Source organism: Geotrypetes seraphini, chromosome 7 (assembly GCF_902459505.1).
Source record: "Geotrypetes seraphini chromosome 7, aGeoSer1.1, whole genome shotgun sequence".
NCBI classification, from domain to species: Eukaryota; Metazoa; Chordata; class Amphibia; order Gymnophiona; family Dermophiidae; genus Geotrypetes; species Geotrypetes seraphini.
In genome coordinates, this window is record NC_047090.1 from 133,246,651 (window position 1) to 133,268,765 (window position 22,115).

At 42.5% G+C, this 22,115-nt stretch overlaps 1 protein-coding gene across 3 annotated transcripts in view; it reads right to left on the reverse strand.

The window, feature by feature from the left end:
* Positions 1-3,438: 3,438 nt before the first annotated feature.
* Positions 3,439-22,115, reverse strand: part of NEMF (nuclear export mediator factor) — a 137,193-nt gene continuing 118,516 nt past the window's right edge. For all 3 annotated transcript variants that reach the window (XM_033951340.1, XM_033951339.1, XM_033951338.1), the window contains exons 26-33: positions 20,039-20,186; positions 14,404-14,481; positions 14,119-14,319; positions 13,285-13,314; positions 8,742-8,848; positions 8,355-8,398; positions 8,194-8,273; positions 3,439-3,563 (exon numbers count right to left, since the gene is read on the reverse strand). In XM_033951340.1, coding sequence (XP_033807231.1) covers positions 3,486-3,563; positions 8,194-8,273; positions 8,355-8,398; positions 8,742-8,848; positions 13,285-13,314; positions 14,119-14,319; positions 14,404-14,481; positions 20,039-20,186 — 766 coding nt within the window. In that variant the 3' untranslated portion in view covers positions 3,439-3,485. The remainder of the gene's footprint in view (positions 3,564-8,193; positions 8,274-8,354; positions 8,399-8,741; positions 8,849-13,284; positions 13,315-14,118; positions 14,320-14,403; positions 14,482-20,038; positions 20,187-22,115) is intronic.

Here is a 22,115-nt window from a genome sequence, read left to right on the forward strand (position 1 = left end):
GGTGGGCAGATTATTGGCTCATAGGTTGAAAATGCGTCAAATCCAATCTAATATAATGCCCATTAAGGATAAGGGTAGTAACTTGTTGTCAGAGGATGAGCAGATCCAACTGAAGTTCCAGGAATTCGATAAGGAGTTGTATACTCCAGAACAGCAAAAATCTGAGGATAAGATACTTTACTTGAAGGACTTAAATCTACCTTCTTTGGCAAAGTCGGCAGTACAATCTTTGGATGTGGATGTAATGGTGGAGGAGATGCAGTATGTGATTAGATCACTTAAGTCAGGAAAATCCCTGGGTTTGGATGGTTTCATGGGGCTTTTTATTTAAAAAAAAACAAAACTGAGTACCTTGGTTGCCCCTTTGTTGGTTTGTTTATACAACTCTTTGAGGGATGGACAAGTGGCATGGCAGGTTTTTTCCCTTTATTTGGGGTGGTTAGAGATCAAAGGTAGTTCGAGCAATTATATTTTGGAGTAAAACTGAGGGGGGGGACTAGGGGTGCCTAATTTAGAATCTTATAGGGCAGCTCGTCGAGCTATTGTGGAGTGGCATGTGGCTACTCCAAAATTGTGGGTGCAGGTAGAACAAGTGGACTCCCCTATTTGCAGGGAGATTGTGGCTCTGCAATTTTGCCATGGGTGGGATTGTAGAAAGGAAAGGTGTGCACCATAACTAATCCATTTACCCAACGTACTATGAGAGTGTGGGGGGAATCATGGGCTAGAGTGATGGGGAGAGGGGTGGGGTTTCCTTTCTCCCAATGTTGCACTCTTCAGACTTCCATCCGGGTAGGGGTGGGGGCATATTTCAGAGATGGGCTAGATTGGGTTTATGTTTTTTGGGGCAATTTTTGAAAAGGGTCAGGATTAAAGGGTTTCTGGAGATCTGGGAGAAGTTTCAGTTGACATCTTTCCCTATTTACAAGTTAAAGATTATTTACAACTTAATCAGTGGGTTCAGTTCCATGGCTTTCAGATTTCCCAGTTTGAAGAGCTCGTGGGAGCGCTGATAAGACGTGGCTGTATCCTATTTTGTATAAGCTGGTGAATAGGGCTCCTAGGGCAAAGGTGTCTTATATGATGGCTTGGGAGGGGGATCGCCATCATGTATTTACAGATCTCTCTTATTGTCTCCAGCATATTGCTTATGCTCCTGTGTTGGTGGAGAATGCTGTTAAACTCTCCTGTGCTATTCCAGAAGATATCTCAATTTCCCTGTCTGCTGCCTGTTGGCAGGGATGTGGCAAACGGGGTACCTTCTTTCACATGTGGTGGGAGTATACTGTGTTGGGCACTTATTGGGAGCAGGTTTTTCTGTATACTAGTCAGATGGTTCAGGTACCTCTGCCTAAAACTACAATGGAGGTACGGGCTGAGGACATCACTGAAGATCAACATAAATTACTTACACTAGCATTTGTAGCTGCCCGGTTAATGGTTGCTCAACACTGGAAACAACCGGTGGCACCCTCTTTGCAGCAAATAAAGGACAGGCTGAGTGGAGTTTGCCACCATTATCGGCTGTCTGCTCTTCTGGCTCATAAGTGGCAGCAATTTGAGACTAGCTGGGGTACGTATTTGGAACTGGAGGAGGGTTTCTCATTCTCTGGAGTGGCATCGCAGTGATTGCTGGTTCGCTATGGAATATGTAGATTGTGACTTTCTGTACTGTTGTTTGTGATGACTGTATCTTGATTTGGATATTTAATGTTGATGTTTTGGGGGATGGGGTATATCTGTAAAATTCTGTGAGGATGCACGCTAGATTTGGTATGCTGTATTAGATTCTGTTTTGTGTGATACTGGTGCTGTTTCATATCAATGGTGTACCTGTTTTGATGTGCTTTATATTAAATAAACAACAAAAAAGGGTAACTTTATAAGAGCCCACATAGCTTAATTGGGCAGAAAAGTGTTTATTTTTTGAAGACACATAGATGCACATCTTAATAAAATAGCATGACTAAATCCTGCAGAAAACATGCCTGTATTGGAGGTGCAGACACATCTGCTTTAGTGATGTACAATACATATCAGTATGTAAAGTAGTACATGTTACAGCCCAACTCCACCACTATACTGCCCACATTCCTTCAAGTATGCACCACCTTCTCCTATGCATACTTTTAAGTGTGACATAATTCCCCCCCCCACACACACACTTTAAAAAACTGCAAAAGTGGTTTTTGGCGCCGGCTGGCACGCTGAATGCCCTGCGCTGCTCTCAACAGTCATAGTAGAGTGTCAGGAGCAGCACAGAGCATTCAGACCGCTGGTCTGCGCTAAAAACTGCTTCTGTGGTTTTGTAAAAGGGGGGAGGGTGTTATAAGAGGTTTTTTTATTTGTAAAAAAAAAAAAAAAAAAGTTTATAAAACTACTCATTAACTATTATTCAGGAAGCAGTTGTTTGGTATAACCCACTTAAAAAAAGCAACTTTTTAAAAAAATGAAACATTTAAACAATGTCTACTTTGCCCTGAGCATTACAAAAATAAGTTCAATTGAGAAAAATCTTTCATCCTTATATGAATCAGCTGTACTCTGCAGTCTTTGTTACTAAGTCTCTGAAAAGCCAACGTCTTATTCAGTTTGTAAAGCAGTTTCTTTTAGCATTCACAAATCCTGTATGGGAGAGATACATAGCACTTGCCAGTCTAATCTTTTGAAGCAGCATAGTTCACTATGCCTTAGTTCTTGGCTCAGTTGCTTCCTGCTTTTTCCAAGAGATCCCATGAGGCAATAATAAAGGTTTAAAACCAGAGGAGGACCTTTTGCACTGCTGTCACCTCAGCTCTTACATTTGTAACCCCTGTTCTATTTTATGTACCTTCTGCTTGAACACCCTCTACTGCCTGCAGTCTCTGCTGTTCTTCATAGTGGGAGGAGCTTTAGAATACAACTTTCCCAGGCATGAGATCTCTTAACAAAACAATTTGAATCCTTGTAGATCTTTGTTCACTTCTGGAACAATCCAAGGGATGGAAGGAGCTGTTATAGGGGGAAACACCCTCCAGGTTTCAAGACAAAGTTGGACAAGTTCCTGCTAAACTGGACCGTACGCAGGTGAGGCTGGACTCATTTAGAGCACTGGTCTTTGACCCGAGGGCCGCCGCGTGAGCGGACTGCTGGACAGGATGGACCACTGGTCTGACCCAGCAGCAGCAATTCTTATGTGCAGATAGTTGAGTCCTTGGCATTTGAAGTGATGGCCAGCACTATAGACTTGATTCATTCATGAGAAGACCTGGCATATCTTCATTTCAAAAATCATGGCACTATATATAGCAGGTGAAAAATTGGTTTGAGGACAGAGTCATCACCGCTACCTTCTGTCCTGCATATATGTGTGTGTGTGTGTGTGTTTGTTAACAAATACAACTGGCTATGAACAGATGCTCATTTATTAGCAAAGGCAATCCTGCCTCTCTATTTTTATTTACACCATCTCGACTCTCTTTAAGGGGACCGTCAGCTGCTTCTGGTCATTTCTTTTTTGTGGCCTGCAGATTAGGTGCAGAAACTTTCACTTTGCCAGGAATATTTCTTGATAAGTCTGTATCCTACAAAAGGAAACAAATATATTAGTGAATGCAGCATTAACACAAAATATACAGGTATATTAATTTTACTTAAAGAGCCTTAAAGATAGACGAACAAACCACAGTGGAGATATTAAATGATGTTGATGTGCAGTTTATTCAATAGTCATACAAGTTTGTGCGATGGCTCGATGCGTACGTGTTTCGGCCTTTACAGCCTGCTTCAGGAGCCTCAATCTGTTCATGTGTGTATGTGTGTGTAAACCTGCATGATATCCTTGTAAAAATTCATATTTGAAGGAGGTATTTCATTTGTAGTAGACTACACCATTCGAGTAATTGAATATGCAGATTAAGGCTCCTGAAGCAGCCCATATAGGCCGACACACGTGTGTGTCGAGCCATTGCACAAACTTGTATGACTATTGCATAAACTGCACACCAACATCATTTTATATCTTCATTGTGATCAAACTTTTCATGCATGTTATTTATCAAACTATTAGTAGAAAGATAGTTTATAAGGTATCAAACAGTCCAAAGACAATGGGCTAGAAAAATGTTAAAACCACTGACTGAGGAAATTTGGACATAGCCTCCAACTACACCTAACTGGGGGAAAACCGCTGTCCTGCCCTGGGGAAAGCAATGATCAGTCAGTAATGCAGGGTAACAGCAATATACACGTGAAAAATTTCCTATCTGAAAACTTCCCTTCCTCAGTTAAGCCACAAGTACTTTGGAAGTTTATGAAAGCATTCTAATAAAATATTATTTTCAAATGTTGAAGTAATTGTGTACATGTGAAGAGTGTGTGGCGCAGTTGTTAAGAGCTACAGCCTCAGTACCCTGAGGTTGTGGATTCAAACCTCACACTGCTCCTTGTGATCCTGGGCGAATCACTCAATCCCCCGTTGCCCCAGATACATTAGATAGAGTGTGAGCTGCCCAGAACAGATAGGGAAAACTGCTTGAGTACCTGAATATAAACCACTAGGCTATAAGTGGTATATAAATACTTAAATAAATAAAATTATGAGAAATTTGTCCAATCTCTCCACAAATGTCTACTCATTAGTTCTCTTAACCTAGTTTTCAGTGTAGTCTCCAGAAGAACCAAGAGCAATTTCCACAAAGAACCAATATGAATCATATTTAACCTTTTCATTACCTACAGAATTATCAGATACCTTGAAGCAGTTCTACTAAAAACCAAAATAAAAGTACTTTACTAAACAGTAACAATAAAATCATGAAGATCTTATTAAATTCTTTGTATTTAAAGAGAGATATTGCTAGTGTTTAAAATTCCTGAAAGGAAAGAGTACTAGGCATGAAAAGAGAATATAATATAAAATTTTAGAAAAGGATGCAGTCATGAAAATTGAACAGCTTTCTCAAAAAATGCAAAAATAATTAAAATTGTGAAGCAATAAAAAACACACCAAAATGTTTTTTTGTCGTATCTTCCACAGAACTCAGCTGATTCTTATGAAATTGAGTGTGTCGTGTCCTGAATGAAGTTGATATAAAATGTTGCAAATATTGCCCCACCATAATAAAAACAAACTGGCAAAAAAAAACCCCACCTCACCTTAGGATATAGTCAGTATAACAAAAGGCAAGGGAGGCATCTTTTCAACCAGTGATCGAGTCTTTATTCAAACCAGTGGTCTCAACAAGGATCCAAGTTTTGACCTATTGAACATGCCTTCCTCAGGGGACACTTTACTAACGTGCTCTAGATGCGCTGAGGACAAAATCACTCTTGTGCAAACAAATAACACACAAATAACAGTATTTGCATAAGAGTGATTTTGTTCTCAGAGTATCTAGGCTCGTCTTCTGTTCCTGCCTGCCCTGCAGCTAACATATAGCCGATCGCAAGCGTTCCCCGATGTCAGCGCTGACGTCGGAGGGAGGGCTTAAGCAAAGCCTGCCCTCCGACGTCAGCGCTGACGTCGGAGAATACTTCCGTTCGGCTATTTGTGCGCGGCAGGGCAGGCAGGAAGCAGAAGACAAGCCTCGCGGCTTGAGCTTCGTTTTGCTGAGAAAGTTGCAAAGATGGGCTGGGAGGCAAACACGGAACACAAAAGGGGGGAGGGAGTGCGTTTTGGACACAAGGCATGAACTTGGGAGAGAGGAAGGGAGGGAAAGAGATGCTGAGGTGGGGGAGGGAATGCGTTTTTGGACACAGAAGAAATGGACTTGGGAGAGAGGAAGGGAGGGAAAGAGATGCTGAGGTGGGGGAGGGAATGAGTGTTTGGACACAGAAGGCATGGACTTTGGAGAGAGGAAGGGAGGGAAAGAGATGGTTGTGTACACGGGGAATAGAAGAAAGGAGAATTTTTGGTCATAGGGAGGGAGTGAGGTACAGATAGTGGCATACCAGGGTGGGGGGGGGGGACGGTCTGCCCCACCCCGGGTTTACGTCCCAAGGGTTTGCACAGCTGGCCACCCTCCAGTGTTGTCCCTAGGCCGGCAAACTGCGGCTCTTTAGCCACTTGAGTGCCACCGCCGCCATCGGGAACAGGCCGGCGCCAAGTTCTCCCTGCTTTTCCCTGTGGGGCCGGCCAACTCTCGCCACTCGCGTCAATTCTGACATCGGAGAGGACGTTCTGGGCCAGCCAATCGCTGTTCCTGATGGTGGCGGTGGGACTCAAGTGAATTACTTTATATATAGTCAATATAGGCACAGAGTTAAATTTTTTAACATTTTCTAATGGTGGTGTGCCTCGTGATTTTTTTCATGAAACAAGTGTGCCTTTGCCCAAAAAAGGTTGAAAAACACTGATCTAGAGCATGTTAGCAAAGTCCCTTGAGGAAGGTGTCTTCAAATATGCCGAAACTTGGATCCTTGTTGGGACCACTGGTTTGAATAAAGACTTGATCATTGGTTGAAAAGACCGCCCCCCCTTACCTTTTGCTGAACTGAATAAAAACACATCAAAAAGTTTTATGGTGAATCTTGCAAAAAAATATAAAGTCACAAAGTAATTTTTCAATTAAGCAATGTTCGAAGTGTGCTCCCTTTGCATGAAGGCATGCCCTCAGCCTTGGCCACCACTGATCTATTGACTTGTCAACGACACTCTGCTTCAGCTCATCCCAAAGGTGCTGTTTAAAGGTCTTCAATGTCAGATATCCATGTCTGGTAGACATGTACCTGTATCAGCCCCCAGATCCAGTAGTCAACTTGGTTGAGGTCTAGTGAATTCACAGGCCAGAGGTCTGGACCAATGAAATCTAGGGGCTGCCGATATAGCAGTTCTATGGTGTCCTTTGTCCGATGTGCTGGGGCTTTGTCCTGTTGGAAGACAAAGTAGTCTCCTGACATGCGATGTATTGCTGGCAACAGCTTCTGCATTGAGGATGTCCCAGTATTATGCGCCATTGATCTTAACCCCAGGATCGATGAAGAACTGATCTGTGAATCTGAGTTTCAAGATTGCGACTCAGATCATGACTGATTGGCTGAATTCTTTAACTGGGTGTTTGCGAACTTACAGAATACTAACCCTTTCACACATACATGTGTCAGTCTAGTGGGACAACAAAGTGCTATTCTGTATGGGCACACGTAAGTGACACAGCATATAAATGCAAGAGTGGTGTTCGCATGGGCATAGTTATCAACTGAATATTTAGGTGTCCACACTTATGGCTGGTGTATCTGCAGGTACATAAATGTGTGTGCCAACACCTGGTTATGCTAGTATTCTATAACAGAATAAGGTGCCTAAATGCCCTTATAGAATAGGCTCTCACCACACATCCTAGGGGTGGAGGTGCTCCTTTATAGAATTGCCCCCTTAGATAGCAATTTTATAAAGGGAGAGCCTATTACATCATCTGGGTGGCCAGATTCCATTATAGAATACTAATATAAACCTGTATTGGTGTACCTAGATGTAGGCACGCCCATATACACCAAGTCACTGGCAGCTGTAAATGAGAGTAGCAAAGTGCAAAAAGCGACACGTGTAATTAACAGTATTCTGTAAGCTGAGTATCTATGTCCCCCTTGCACTTATGCACTATAGCATTTACACCGTCCTTATAGAACAGCACTAGGGTGCTTACATGGATAAGGACCAACTAACTGTATTTATGTGCAAAGTACAGGCATGCAGTTAGAGAATTGCTCTTTTGGTGGCCAGCTTTAGGCCCTATGATTGGAGGTTCAAGAAGACACATTGCTGAATGGTCTCCAACCAAGGACTAAAGTAGAGAGAGAACATATAAAACTGGAAGTGAAGTCTTACAGTTTCCTCTTTATTTAACTGTTTATCATCATCTGTGCTGCAGGGAGAGACAGGAGTGAATTGGGCTTAGGCACTGCTTGCTGAACTTCAATGACCTCTAATGTTAGGTCACCTTCCTGCGTGAGCATTCTTGGGGGAAATACAAGTGCCACTGCCCCCTCACCTTGTCATTTAAATGGATTCAATTTTAATGACTTTTTGGAAGGTGGATAAAGGGAAAACTCTGCAGGTAGTTTTGAATGAAGGCTCCTAAGCTGTACCCCAAAGAAAACTGCCTGCACCTCTTTCCTCCCTCCTCCCCCAAACAAATATGGAAGAAATAACGATGAAAATGTCAGTTTGGAGCATCTAGGTTGAAACCAGCGAGTACTGTTCAGATTGCTTACTTTAACACTTCGAAATAAATCTTTCTCTCTCGTCGAAGCATCTTTGGAATGCATGAAACTATTCAAGGCTGTTTTAGCAGCTGCAAAATAAAGAAAGACCATATAAATAAGTCATTAACTGAAAAGAGCTAACCATTTTATTGAAAAGCATCGTAGCATACCTTTTCCTTTCTTCTGGGTTCCTGGAGTAAGTTTCACTTTATATCTGTAAGATAAATCAGTCATACACTCTGTTTAAGAGACACTGAAAACAGAAGAAAAATGATAGCTTCGCCCAACAACTGGAGAGTTCAGGCAGGACAGAATGGAAGTGGGGATCTTACTATCATCTAAAAAAACAGGAACGGCAATATCTAGGTGAGCTTTCAAACGTCTGTTGTGTACTACATTTGCTCATGCCTGTAGGAGCTCTCAGGGATGGCAGGTTTACAATTTGTTGTTGGGAAAGTCGGCATTGAGAGCAAAGAATACCGCACCGCATTAGACTTCCAGCTACTGCTGTAAAACAGTTATTGCAAATTCAGAATACCTGAGAATCAGCAACATACTTATAATTTGTCATGGCAGTATACGGTGCGCACACTGGTACAGAGAAGAGAAGAACGTCGTCTGCATGTGGCTGGCCTGTCAACGAGTCGAGGAGGCTCTGCTCATCCTAGAATAGCACAACAGAGCAAATGAGAAAGAGGTGAAAGCCATGTTGAAGTCTAGATGTTTATTGAACTTTACCAGACTGAAAGCAATTGGCAGGCTTGGTTTACAGAAGTTACTGTGTCCCCAGATGAACTGATTAAATCAATGTTATGATACTTTTGCTAACAAGTTAGATGCACCCTATGCATGTAATACAGCGGTCTCAAACACACGGCCCGCAGGCCACATGTGGCTCTCCAAGTTTTATTTGCGGCCCGCGGTCTGGACTGGATAATTCCTTCCTTTTGGAGCAGCAGCGGGTCTGGCCGGTTCGTTCCGTTCAAAGCCGCGGGTTGGCGGCTCCTTGCGCTATTCACTCCTGCATCGGAAGCCTCTCTAACATCACAACATCAGAGAGGCTTCAGACGCAGGTGCGGATCTTGCAAGGAGCCGCCACCTGCGGCTTTGAATGGAATGAGCCGGCAAGACACGCTGCTGTTCCACTGGCGTATCAAGGGGGGGGGGGGCGGTCCGCACAACTGGTCACACTCCACTGTTCTTCATAGAGTGCGGCTCGCGGATCGTCTAGAGCAGGGGTGCCCAACTGCTTCCCTTCCCTTCTCACCACCGGCACCATGCTCTTTGATCTCCCTGCTTCTCTTACCGCCCGACCTCAATTCTGACGTCGAGAGGACGTTCTGGCTAGCCAATCGTTGCCTGGCTGCCCAGAACGTCCTTTCCGACGTTAGAATTGACGTTGGGCAACGAGAGTTGGTCGGCCCCGTGGAGATCTCGGCCTGTTCCCGATGGCGGCAGCAGCAGCAGCAGCAGCCTATTCCCCGGCGGCGGTGGCAATGGGGGAGGGCAGGAAGGAAGAAAGAAAGAAGGGGGGGGGCAGGGAGCCAGAAGTAAAAAAGAAAGAAGGGGGGCAGGGATCCAGAAGGAAAAAAGAAAGAAGGAGGGGGACAAGGAGCCAGAAACAAAGCAAAAAATGGGACAAGGAATCAGAGAAAGACAGACATAGAAAAAGAAAGAAAAAGTTGGGGGAGGGAATGAGGTCTGGAGGAGAGGAAGCCTACAGGAGGCTGAAAGAAGAGAAGAAATATTGGATGCACAGTCAGAAGAATAAAGTGCAACCAGAGACTGATGAAATTACCAAACAAAGGTAGGAAAATTATTTTATTTTCAATTTAGTAATAGAAATGTGCCAGTTTTGAGAAAGAAAAGATATTAAACTTTAAATGTGAGTGCTGCAGAAAAAATAGAGTACTTGCAGGGCCGCAGAAAAAATAGTTAATGTCTTATTAAAGAAATGATAATTTTGCATAAGGTAAAACTGTTAAAGGAAAGTTTTATAAACTATAAAGAGTTTAACCTCATGCAAAATTGTCATTTCTTTAATAAGACATTAACTATTTTTTTCTGCGGCCCTCTAAGTACCTACAAATCCAAAATGTGGCCCCGCAAAGGGTTTGAGTTTGAGACCACTGATGTCACTTCCGGGACCCACACCTAGGAAGTGACATCAGAAACGTCGCCGAAGCCGACGTGAGCAGTAAGTTGGTGGTTACTCGTGCCAAAGTTAAAAAGGTACGGGGAAGGGGCATGCGTGCGGCAGCGGGGAAGAAGGGGCACTACCGCTCCGGGTGCCGCTCACTCTCGCTGCGCCACTGATGCTAAGCACTATTCTGTTCCCCTTACCACCAGTCTCACTGGCAATAACCTAGCACAACCATCTTCATATCTGCAGCACCAACAGCCCACAGATAAGCTGGATCCGTGGCTGCCAAACTCACTTTGCTTTCTTGGGGGCACCATGCACAGCTGCAGCCTGACTCCCTGCCTAGAGTTACCATATGGCTGCAAAAAAAAGACGACGGATTGAAACATCCAAGGTTTTACTTCCATTGAATCAATCAATCTGTCCTCCTTCCATGGCTTTCAATGGAAGTAAAACCCAAATGTCTCAATCCGTCCTTTTTCTAGATCCATATGGTAACCCTATCCCTGCCTGCTGTATGAGTATGCCTTCATACCCTGCAGCCCAAACACTGCATCCCCTCGCCTGCCTTAGGGACCTCTCCTTCTCTGGCTGCCAATCAAGCTTGTACGTTAGGCTCTGCACCACTCTGGATCCTCAGTGCACTTCCTTTCTGTATTTCTGTGCTTTCTCTTTTTTTTTTTTTGTTTGTCTGCTGCTGGGATCCCTTGGCCCTTCCAAACAAGTAGGAGAAGGGGACCAGGCACAGGCAGCCAATATGCACTTCATCCTAAACCACACAAGTGTCCCATGAGAGAAATCTTTACATAAAACTTAACTAAAACTGTGTGGTAATCTACTTGCCTCTAAACGAGTTCTCTCTCAATATCTGAAGAGAATCCATCAGAAAAGCTACACATATATTTGTTTCCTTTAATCCCAACTGACTGGATGTTCCAGTGGCAAAATAGCTTTTATATGATTTTATTTAGAGATTTCATAAAGTAATATTATGTATTAGTTGATTTTGATCTAATGTTTATTTGTAACAGTCTGTTTTACATTTACTCTAAACGTTTATTATGAACTGCAGTAAATGGTTCCTAAACCAATTCTGCAGAATATATGAGCTTTCAGATAGATAGCAAGCTTACTGGGTAGCAGCCTATATCCTTTTCTGTTATGAACAGATTGCAGCTCCTATAATCAGGTCAATCAAACCGCATCACATTGGAATCACTGTGACTACCGTAGCTCCTGAAATACCTGCACTTTGCATTACTGCCTGGACCAGTGCTTTCATTCAAGCAGTATAGAACAATCAGTCTTTGTGAATTGTGTACCTCTGGCTTCCTCAACTGTGGCTGCTCAAGGAAAATTAACTCATTCAAGACAGTGCCCTGCAAGAGCCTCTATACAGAGGAGGCCCTAAGTTTGGGACTTGCCCACTTATGTTGATGGCAGCAGGATTAAATCAAGCACATGATCTCACCTGCCTCCCTGAGAGCTGCAGTTCTCTTGAGCTATGAAAGAAGGACTGAAGAAGCTGCTGAATGTGGGAAGCTTTACCAACTCTAATCTCTGGGGTACAGCGGTTCCATCCCAGTATCATGTGATGGCATCACCTACTTGTTGTGTACCTGATTAATCCTGCTGTCTATGCACAGGAAAGAGTTGCTACCTGCTTTTATTATAGCTATGTAGTTTATTGAGGAATGTACTCGTACACTTCTCCCTCAATAATCGCAGGGGTTAGGGGCAGATCCAGCTCGTGAATATTAAAAAAGCCACGAATAATATTCGGGCCGGTTCTGACCCACCCCCCCACCTTCCCCCAGAATCCCAGACCTTACCTTAAGCCCTCTGAGACTCCCCGGAACCTTAACTGGTGGTCTAAAGGGCTTTCGGGGCAGGAGTGATCTTCCTATGCTTCTGCCCCGTGCAGATCACTCATAGGAAATGGCTGCCATGAGCTCCCGTCGTAGTCTCGAGAAACTACGGGAGCTCACGGCAGCCATTTCCTATGAGTGATCTGCACGGGGCAGAAGCGTAGGAAGATTGCTCCTGCCCCGAAAGCCCGCTAGACCACCAGGTAAGGTTCAGGGGAATCTCAGAGGGCTTAAAAATAGCCCAAAAAATTTAAATCGATTAAAAAAAAAAAATTGCAAATAACCGAATCCGCAGATACTGAAACTGCAGATTTGGAGGGAGAAGTGTATATGCATTGTTTTTTGTTTTTTTTATTGTAAACTGCCTAGGTATTAGGTGGGTAATAAGTGCTTGAAATAAATAAAAATAAATACAAGAAATACCTGTTACAGGTATGCAATTTAGTTTTATCGTAAGTGGATAAGATCAACAAGCAAGCTGCATTGGTACCATTTGGCCACATCACCAGAACGATGGACCTAAGGTTTTAAATCTTAGTATTTGCTAGTAGAGAAGGGGCACCTTCCAACTCTGGTTCATTCCCAATATTGAGCCATGACGATAAGCATATTTGCTAACCACCAGATGTTGTGGTTAAAGTAAAAATAGACAATCAGAGGCTGGTATCCGGATACTGGCTGGTGCTAAATATTGGGAACAGTGTGAACCAGTGATGCTATCTGGCTAGCAGTGAAATTCAGGTCAGTAAAAAGGTTGTCCTAACTTTATCTGGTTAAGATCTGGTTAGCGGTCTGAATATTGCTGAACAGCAGACAACCTCAGGCTCTGCCCAAGCTCTTCCCCCAGACTGCTCCGGCATGGTCCAGATAGTGGTGAGGTAGTTTGATGAAATATCCAGTGATACTGTTTGGTCAGTAGGGCTGAATATTCTTCTTATCGGCACTTATACCGTTAGCTGCACCTGCTAGCCAGATGAAGTGCCTTTGAATATTGGCTCTGATGAGTAAATTTGTCCATAATATTTTAAAGAATGGTGGCATTTCCACAGTGTTTCAGCGTTTTATTACAAACCAGGAGAGAAATCTCACCTCTGCTGCCTGATCTTGATCCTGTTCATCCTGCTCCAAACATGTAAAATAAAATTGATAAAGGCATTATCCAAGTTTGCAGTCTATTATCCTGTCATTATTCATGATTGCCACCCATGAAATACTTGTTTGGCAAGTGTATGGTAAATGGGGCAGAAATGACTGGACTGTATTCCACTGCAAATCACCCCATAATGCACTGCAGTAGTGCTGCCTCAAACTCCCACTCCCACTTCCAGTTGCCAAGGGTAGAAAGAAAAATAAAACTTGCAGCACCCCCCCCTTCCCATACCTGCCCAGGACAGGATTAAGACTTATGTAACACAAGCACATACCTAGTGCTTTATATTCTGAAGGTGTCCAAATACTGATTCCCCCCACTCCCCAATCTCTGAGAGATTCCCTTCCTCATTGGCCCTCTTCCTGTGGGTGCCACAATCTTAAATCCAGCCCTGTACCTCACCTGAGCCCAGACACTCTTAAGAAGAAATACTTTTATTGAGTTTTGGTAATTCAGCACATACTAATAGGCCTGCTATCATCCAGCCTTACTTCAGACAATTTTTCCCTGTCCCCACGGGAACTCATTTTCCCGTCCCGGTGAGTTCTTTTCCTGTTCTTGCAAGCTCCATCCTCATCTGCACAAACCTCAAACACTTTAAAATCATAAGTGTTTGAAGCTTGTGCGGTTATGGCAGAGCTTACAGGAATGGGGCAGGGACAGCAACAAAACTCACGGGGATGGGGAAAAATTTGTCCTCATGTCATATTCTCTAATCTGAAGTCAAGTCATAGCAAGGGGAAACCCAACTATGGTCTGGCTATGGTGCTCACCTTCTCGTCCTGCTGATCTTCCAGTGCTATTTCCTGTACATCATGGCTTAATACATCTACTGAGGAGCCAGCTTCTTTCTTGACACTTTCATTGGCCCTTGCGTTGCTTCGGAATTTGGGAGGCTGTTTCTTGGGTGCTGCTTCTTTCAGTTTTCCTTTTTTCCCTTTCTTCCCCTTTTCTTCCCTGTTTGAGCCTATAGACTAAATTACACATTAAAAAAAACCAATGTTCTTATAAACAGAGCACAACAAAGTTCTTGGTCTCCCTCAGTATTTAACACTTACACCCAGCAGCTTCATGATAAGCTCTCGATCTTCTTCATCCTGGTCTTTATATTTTTCTTTCACTTTTTTCAGTTTACTCTGTTAACAAGAAAAATCTCTATGAATAATAATAATAATTTATTTTTTTGTATACCGCTATACCAAAAGTTCAAAGTGGTTCACAACAAGGGAAAAATACATATAAAATACATAACAACAATCAATAAAAGAATACAACTGTAAAAGCATGGAAAGTTGAAAAATGACCACAATTAAGATGTAAGCATGTCGAAGCTCAAAGGTATGAAGGTATCTACATGTTAAGCCATTCATATTGAACGTATATGTCTGATATGTCATTCAGATACATTTAGGGTTAGATTACTAAAGCGAACTCAAGCATCATCACCCATTATGTTATGCAGTGGGACCTCATTATTAATAAAGAATATTTTCAGCATTAGTATGCGTTAATGCAGAAACGCACTTCAGTAAATCTAGCCCTTAATTATTTTAGCCATTGTCATTCATTAATGGGGTATGTGTGGTCTTGAACATTCATGTGCATCATCTTTCTTGGAAGAGTCTTACACTGAGGGCTAGATGCACTAAACACGGTCGCTAAGACCGTGTGAGTTGCTGTTGGCTGATTTTTTTGGGCTGATTGTGGAAGAGCGATTGATGTTCTAACAAGTTTCTATGCAAGTGATTTGCACAGTTTTTCAAGTTTATTTAAAATTTCTTATACTGCCCAATCAACCTTCTAGGCGGTGTACAAAATGGTAAAAACATACTTTAGTTTCGCGGTAATCCAGTCGCTTTGTGAGCCACTTCAACACTTGGGCAGAGCCAGTTTGGGGAAGCTCCAAAGCAGCCTCCTGCAACTCAGCTGTTGGGGCTTTTTTCTTTTAAATGTTGTGCATGTGTTACATATACACAATATCTGCCCCATTAAAAAAAACACAAAGACCCCCCCCCCGACAAATAACTCCAATATCAAAATATCAGCTCCTGCTACTGTAAAATTTCCCCGCACTAACCCCACCCCTCCCGCAAGAACCCCTCCCCCTTCCCTTCCCCAAAAATCAGCAAGAGGGATGCCTACTCCCTCCTACTACCATGAACCAACTCCCTCACACTGACCCTCCCCTCGCAATGCTACCCCCACCAACTTCTCCCCTCCCCTGCTCCTCTTCCTCCCCAAAATCAGGAGGGATACCCACTCCCTCCTGTTACTGGATGCCCCTTGCTCTCTCCTCCCGAACCCCCCCAATACCTCCCTCATACCTTAAAAATAGATGACAACAGGAGGGATGCCCGGTCCCTCCTGCTCTCTAGGCCCGTCACTCCAAAATGGTGGACCTTCCCCTTCCCGGTGCAATCTGGGATGCACGAGAAGGTGCCTAAAGCCCTGATTGGCTCAGAGACCTTAGGTGTCTGAGCTAATCAGAGCCTTGGGCTCCTTCCTCTATATCCTTGGATACAGAGGGAGGAGCCTAAGGCCCTGATTGGCTTGACCCATTTTTATTAGCTGTTTTTATAAATTACACTCCTTTAATATAGCTAAAAATGAATGGCTTGTTCCTTAGTATGTGTACTTTTAGCTGCACAGAGATCTTTCCAGGATGCATTTAGGAGGGGAAGCTTTAGTGTATGATACAATAATGGGGAAAGCAATAATACTGTGGTAATCACAGTAATTACAGTAATTCCCATAAGGTCAGAGATGATCTTTGTTGTATTAACATGGTTTTACTGCATGGATGGAAAGTGTTAAAGCAGCAATACCTCTAAAACGTCAGTGCACTAATTTGGAAGAACAGCTACTTAATGAACTCAGAAACTTGTGAGAATGCCATTTTGGCAGAGCAAGGAAATGGTTTGACCTAAACTAAGGGCTCCTTTTATTAAGGAGCGCTGGTGTTTTTTGCACGCGCAAACCCCGCGCTAAATGGAAAATACTAACGCAAGCTCTATGGAGGCATTAGCGTCTAGCTCGTGCTACAACTGCTAGCGCAGCTTAGTAAAAGGAGCCCTAAGTCAGCTTGCAAAGTATCTTTTATCTGTTCCAACAAGTACCTCATCTGAGAGGACATTTTCACTCGTTGACTTACCATAGATGACCAAAGAACTCAGCTGAAGCCTAAAATGGTTGGCGGACTCTTATTTTTACGGGAAATGGTGAACTATATAATCTAGAGGGCAATGGCCTCTTATTTTTACAGGGACTTTAAGAAAAGGGTGTGGGAGGGGGAAAGGGAGGTAATGTGTTGTGGCAGCAGCAAGAGAGTCTGTGTGCAGTGGTGACAGAGGTGGATATTAGGTGCTGTTCGGAAGGGGGCAGGTTTTAGCTATAACTGAAAAGGCATTCCTGTGAGTATAGTCTAGAGTGCAATACATATTTTTAAAAATACATACCGTATTTTTCGCTCTATAAGACGCAATTTTTCCACCCCCAAAAAGGGGATGGAAAAGGGTGTGTGCGTCTTATGGAACAAATACACCTCCGCCCCCCCCAGCGTTATGCTGCTGCTCGTGGCCCCCCCCCCCACCCTGCTGCTGCTCGTGGCCCCCCCCCCCCCGTGCAGCATGAAAGGAAGAGAAGGGCTGGTGGCGTACAATCGGGCCTACAAGTCTTGCCCAAACGTCAATTCTGACGTTGCAGAGAAGGTCTGGGCCAGCCAATCGCTGGCCAGACCTTATCTCCAATGTCAGAATTGACTTTGGGGGAAGGCTTGTGGGCCCGATTGCACGCCGCCGGCCCTTTCCTTCGTGGAGTTGTGGCAGCAGTGGGCGAGCAGCGGACCAGGGAGGAGGAATCATCGCGGCAGGGAGGAAGGCAGGCTTTGGTGCAGGAGGGAGGCAGACTTTGGAGCGCCAGGGAGGGAGGCAGGCAGGCTTCGGTGCGGGAGGGAGGAAGGCAAAGGCTGGAAGGCAGTGAGGGGAAGGGAGTAAGAACTCGGGACATAGGGAGGGAGGGAGGGAATAGAAAGCGACAATTGTTGGGCCTGAGGAAGTAAGGAATGAAAGAAAGAAAAATATCTAGTGCAACCAGAAATCACCAAACAAAGGTAAGATTTCAATTTAGTGATCAAAATCTGTCTGCTGCAGTATATTTGTCTATTTTTCTAGGAGGCAGGGTTCAGAGGTACAATTTGGTTCAGAATATTTTTTTCTTGGTTTTTCCTCCTCTAAATCTAGTGTGCGTCTTATGGTCAGGTGTGTCTTATGGAGCAAAAAATACGGTAGATGCATATACACAGGTATAACACATACAAATTTACAACTTTTCTGGGTCAGATGCAAATTTATATGCTATTATAGCTTATGTTGTCTTTATAACATATGCTTTTAAAGGCCATCTCACATAGTTAACTTCTTATAAATTTAGCCCCACCTCTACAACTTGTTTTAGTTCAAAATATTGAGCAAGAGTGACAGTTGCCTGCTGAGAATGGAAAAAAGTTTTTTAAAATCTAAGATGTTCCTGAGGGTGATATTTCCTTAAAAGATATTTGTGAGTTGTCACCCGGACTGAGAATTTGCTTAAAGGGAAAGTAGCACAATTTTGTACTTTTTCTAGTCAAATTGTATCTTCTATCTCTGTATTATAAGATGATGTTACAAAAATTAAATCTGCTAGTGAAGCAATACAAAATCATAGGCTTTCCTATGCCAAGTGCTGATGATGTTCTGGAGGCATTTTTCTTCTGATTTCTATGGTGGTGTGAGGGGGATCAGTGAACATGGGGGGAGTGTGTGGGAATCTTTACTTTGTCCCTGCAGTGGTTCTCTGGTCACTCTGGATACCTTTTGGGCACTTATACCTGTTTTTAGATTGCCTAAATCACAACATATAAGTTCCGTCTAAGCAGTCTTGTCAAACTTTTGATTATCCTTGTAATATGACTAAGTCTAGGTCAGCCCACATCCTGCCCTAACCACTCCTCCAAAAATGCCCCTTTCTACTCTGGCTACTCTGGGCGCACAGCGGGATTCACAGGCCTAAAAATTATCTGGATACGTCTAAAAACCCGTTTTGATTATCGGAACTTGGACGACCTGTCTTTTTGATCATCCAAGTGCTGACTTGGGTGGGTTTTCGTATTTCTGTTTTGATTATGTGCCCCATATTGTCTCTTTATAAAATAGATTTTAAAATCAACTTATCCCACTCATTGAAGAATATGACCAGGAGGCTAGTCCTAGTAGACATAACATCTGTCTGAAGAATTTTCCAATGTGATAAATCAAGGCTTCTTCCCTTGAGTGAATGTAATCCCCTCCCCCCGCCATTCTCATTCTCCACTCATGATTTCTGAGAAACAAAGAAACAGTAAGAAATTAACACTTAGATCAGTTAGTTCCTCAGCTATGAAAGATAGTCTAATTTTGCTTCATAAATTGGAAAAATTGGAAAATAATTTGAAAGTTAATATTATTACCTATGCTTTTTAAATTTCCCTTGTTCACCTTTACTTTCAGCTGAAATATTGCTTAGAAAATATTTTAAGGAAATTTTAAAACTGGAACTATCTAAGTCAATTGTATTTCAGAAGGTTATGTACCTTCAATCATCACTAACAATGTCAACTAGAGGAGCGGTGGATGGAGCCCCAGCATTAGCAGCTGGGGAACTCACTGCCTTCTTAGAGGACAATCAAGATACAATTTTTACTCATTCAACTTTTTTGGTAACTCTCTTGTCAGAAAGAGATAAATTGCTAGTTTTAAAAGAATTACTTTAAATATTAAAAAATTGATTTTTGGCAGGCAGCCAATTCAAATTTTTCCAGATGTAACGAGAGCCACTCTGGAACATAGGAAACAGTTCTTTGCCCTGAAATCCAGGGTTCTGGCTATTGGAGCAACTTTTTTCCTGCGTTTTCCCCTGTAGATGTATTTTATATTATCAAGGGTTTGATCATTCTCATTTGGAGAAATTTCTATTGGAACATGAAAAAGGGGTAATTAAAACAGAAAATGGATCTCAATATTTATAATTAGAATGCTAACTGGATTTCCATCAGGAATTATTTACTTTTAGTTTAACCTCACAAATCTCTCCTTGAAGTGGACTTTAGAATTAGATTTTTTTCTATTTGTAATATTTCTTCTAAAATATGTTTCACCAATGTTATTCTTTCTAGTATTTCTATACTTGATATGTATAATTGAAATTACTAAATAATAATAATAAAAAAGTGGATCTAGTTACGTCGGTAGAATTCTGCAAAACATAAAACTAACAGATTGTGTTTACCTTTCCCTTCTTTACTATAAAATTTTGTAGTTCAATTTATCCTAAATTTCTGTGTACTGTATGTGAAATTGTTTATTACTTGTATTACCGAATTTTAGATTGTAAGCCGCCCAGAAGGACTATCCAAGGAGCAGGATAAGATTTTAATAAACTTGAAACGTGGATAACATTATTACTGCTGCCCTGGGACATAGCAATAACATTTCCGTGAACGTCTTCCCTTAAAGTAAACTGATAAATATATTGTACTTAAAGATGTATTTCAATGTGAGTTTTGTACTCAAGTATCTATAAACATATTGAGAATCTCTCTATGTCCCACTAAATAACATAGAAATATGGGTCTAGGACTACCCAAGGGGAGTTGGGTTGATAGATGAATGCTCACTGTACCTTCTGCCCTCGTTTCAGGGGCTGCTGGGCAGAGACATTCTTGGTCCTATCCTGAGGTGATGGTGGCAGTGCTTCGCACCTTTCTCCCTTATCATCCATGGTGTCATGATCTTCCAGGCCATTCTGCTGCTTCTTTTTCTTCATTTCTCTAACAAAACCCACAAAGAAATCCAGTTTCTCATAAGTTGTATTTATGTATGTTAATTAATATCAAGAAGTCAGAATACAAAGTGGCTGATTTAACAATGGTTTATTACAGTATTAAAAACTACTCCATGTTTATTAGCTTAGGGAGACACACCGCTTTGAGAATTCTGAGATTTTGTTTCCTGTATTGGGTTGGGGAAGCACAACACGGTCATCTGGAAAAGACTTCCCACAACCTATCGGGTACCCATTTTGTGGTAGATCTTGGTACCAGAATCACTTGCCGTGGCAGCTTGCAGTGAACTGGGTATGATCCCCTGCTGGCCCGGAGTGACTTACTGCCTCAAGAACGGCAGACATCCTCAGTAGAGGGAATGACCTTTCAAGAAGCAGATGTCTTGAAAGGCATCAGGGAAAATTAGTATTGCAAGAGCTATGGTTTAAAGGAGATCTTTTTTTTTTTTTAATAAATCTTTATTGATTTTTCAAAACTTAGACAATGCAATACAATTATCTGAACATAAATATTTCATAAAACGCATTATTAAACATACAATTTATACTTATAACAATCATTTTCTCCCCCCCTCTTCCCAGATTTAATACAAGAAGTCAAATTATATAGTTATAATATTATAATCAAGTAATTTTAATAATCAAAATACCTCTCCCACCTCCCACCCTCCCCTGGAACTTCAAGGAGATCTTGACGTTTACAAGGAAATGTTGGGAAAGGAGTTCTGATCAAATGGAAACTGCTGTTCCCTATGATGTCTCTACAGCTAGAAACAATGAGTCCAAAAAGGGTGCCACATAAACATCTCACCAGAACTCCCTTATTGGTCATGGCGAGATCCTCAAAACCCACTATACCCACCTGTCTATAATCCCAATAGCCCTTATGGGCTGCAGGTGCACCTTTATGGCAGGAGAGTAGGGTTTTGGAGGACTCACATTTTTTACTATAATTACAGTGGTTAGAGTGTCTTATGGGCCTGGGTCCTCCTCTCTATGGTTTACTAGCCCACCCCCAGATTACTTAATCCACCTCTGTGCAGCTCTACTAGGCTTTCCTATGCCAAGTACTGATGATGTTCCAGAGGCAGGTGTGTACATTTTTATTCTGATTTCTATGGTGGTGTGAGGGGGGTCAGTGAACATGGGGGGAGTGTGTGGGGATCTTTACTTTGTCCCTGCAGTGGTTCTCTGGTCACTTTGGATACCTTTTGGGCACTTATACCTGTTTTTAGATTACCTAAATCCCAACATATAAGTTCCGTCTAAGCAGTCTTGTCAAACTTTTGATTATTCTTGTAATACGACTAAGTCTAGGTCAGCCCACATCCTGCCCTAACCACTCCTCCAAAAATACCCCTTTCTACTCTGGCTACTCTGGGCGCACAGTAGGATTCACAGGCCTAAAAATTATCTGAATACATCTAAAAACCCATTTTGATTATCGGAACTTGGACGACCTGTCTTTTTGATCATCCAAGTGCTGACTTGGGGGGGGGTTTCGTATTTCTGTTTTGATTATGAGCCCCATATTGTCTCTTTTTAAAATAGATTTTAAAATCAACTTATCCCAATCATTGGAGAATATGACCAGAAGGCTAGTCCTAGTAGACATAACATCTGTCTGAAGAATTTTCCAATGTGATAAATCAAGGCTTCTTCCCCTGAGTGAATGTAATCCCCCTCCCCCCGCCATCTCATTCTCCACTCATGATTTCTGAGAAACAAAGAAACAGTAAGAAATTAACACTCTCAAAGTTTTAACAAGTGTCTTTGGGGATACCACCACCTCACCTACCAACAACTTCACAGACACCCAACCTTAGCTTCCCCGCCACATACCAAGATCTTAATTTTTTTGTGCATTAAACCAACAAACTATTGTACCAAATCACCAATCCAGATGCTGACTACT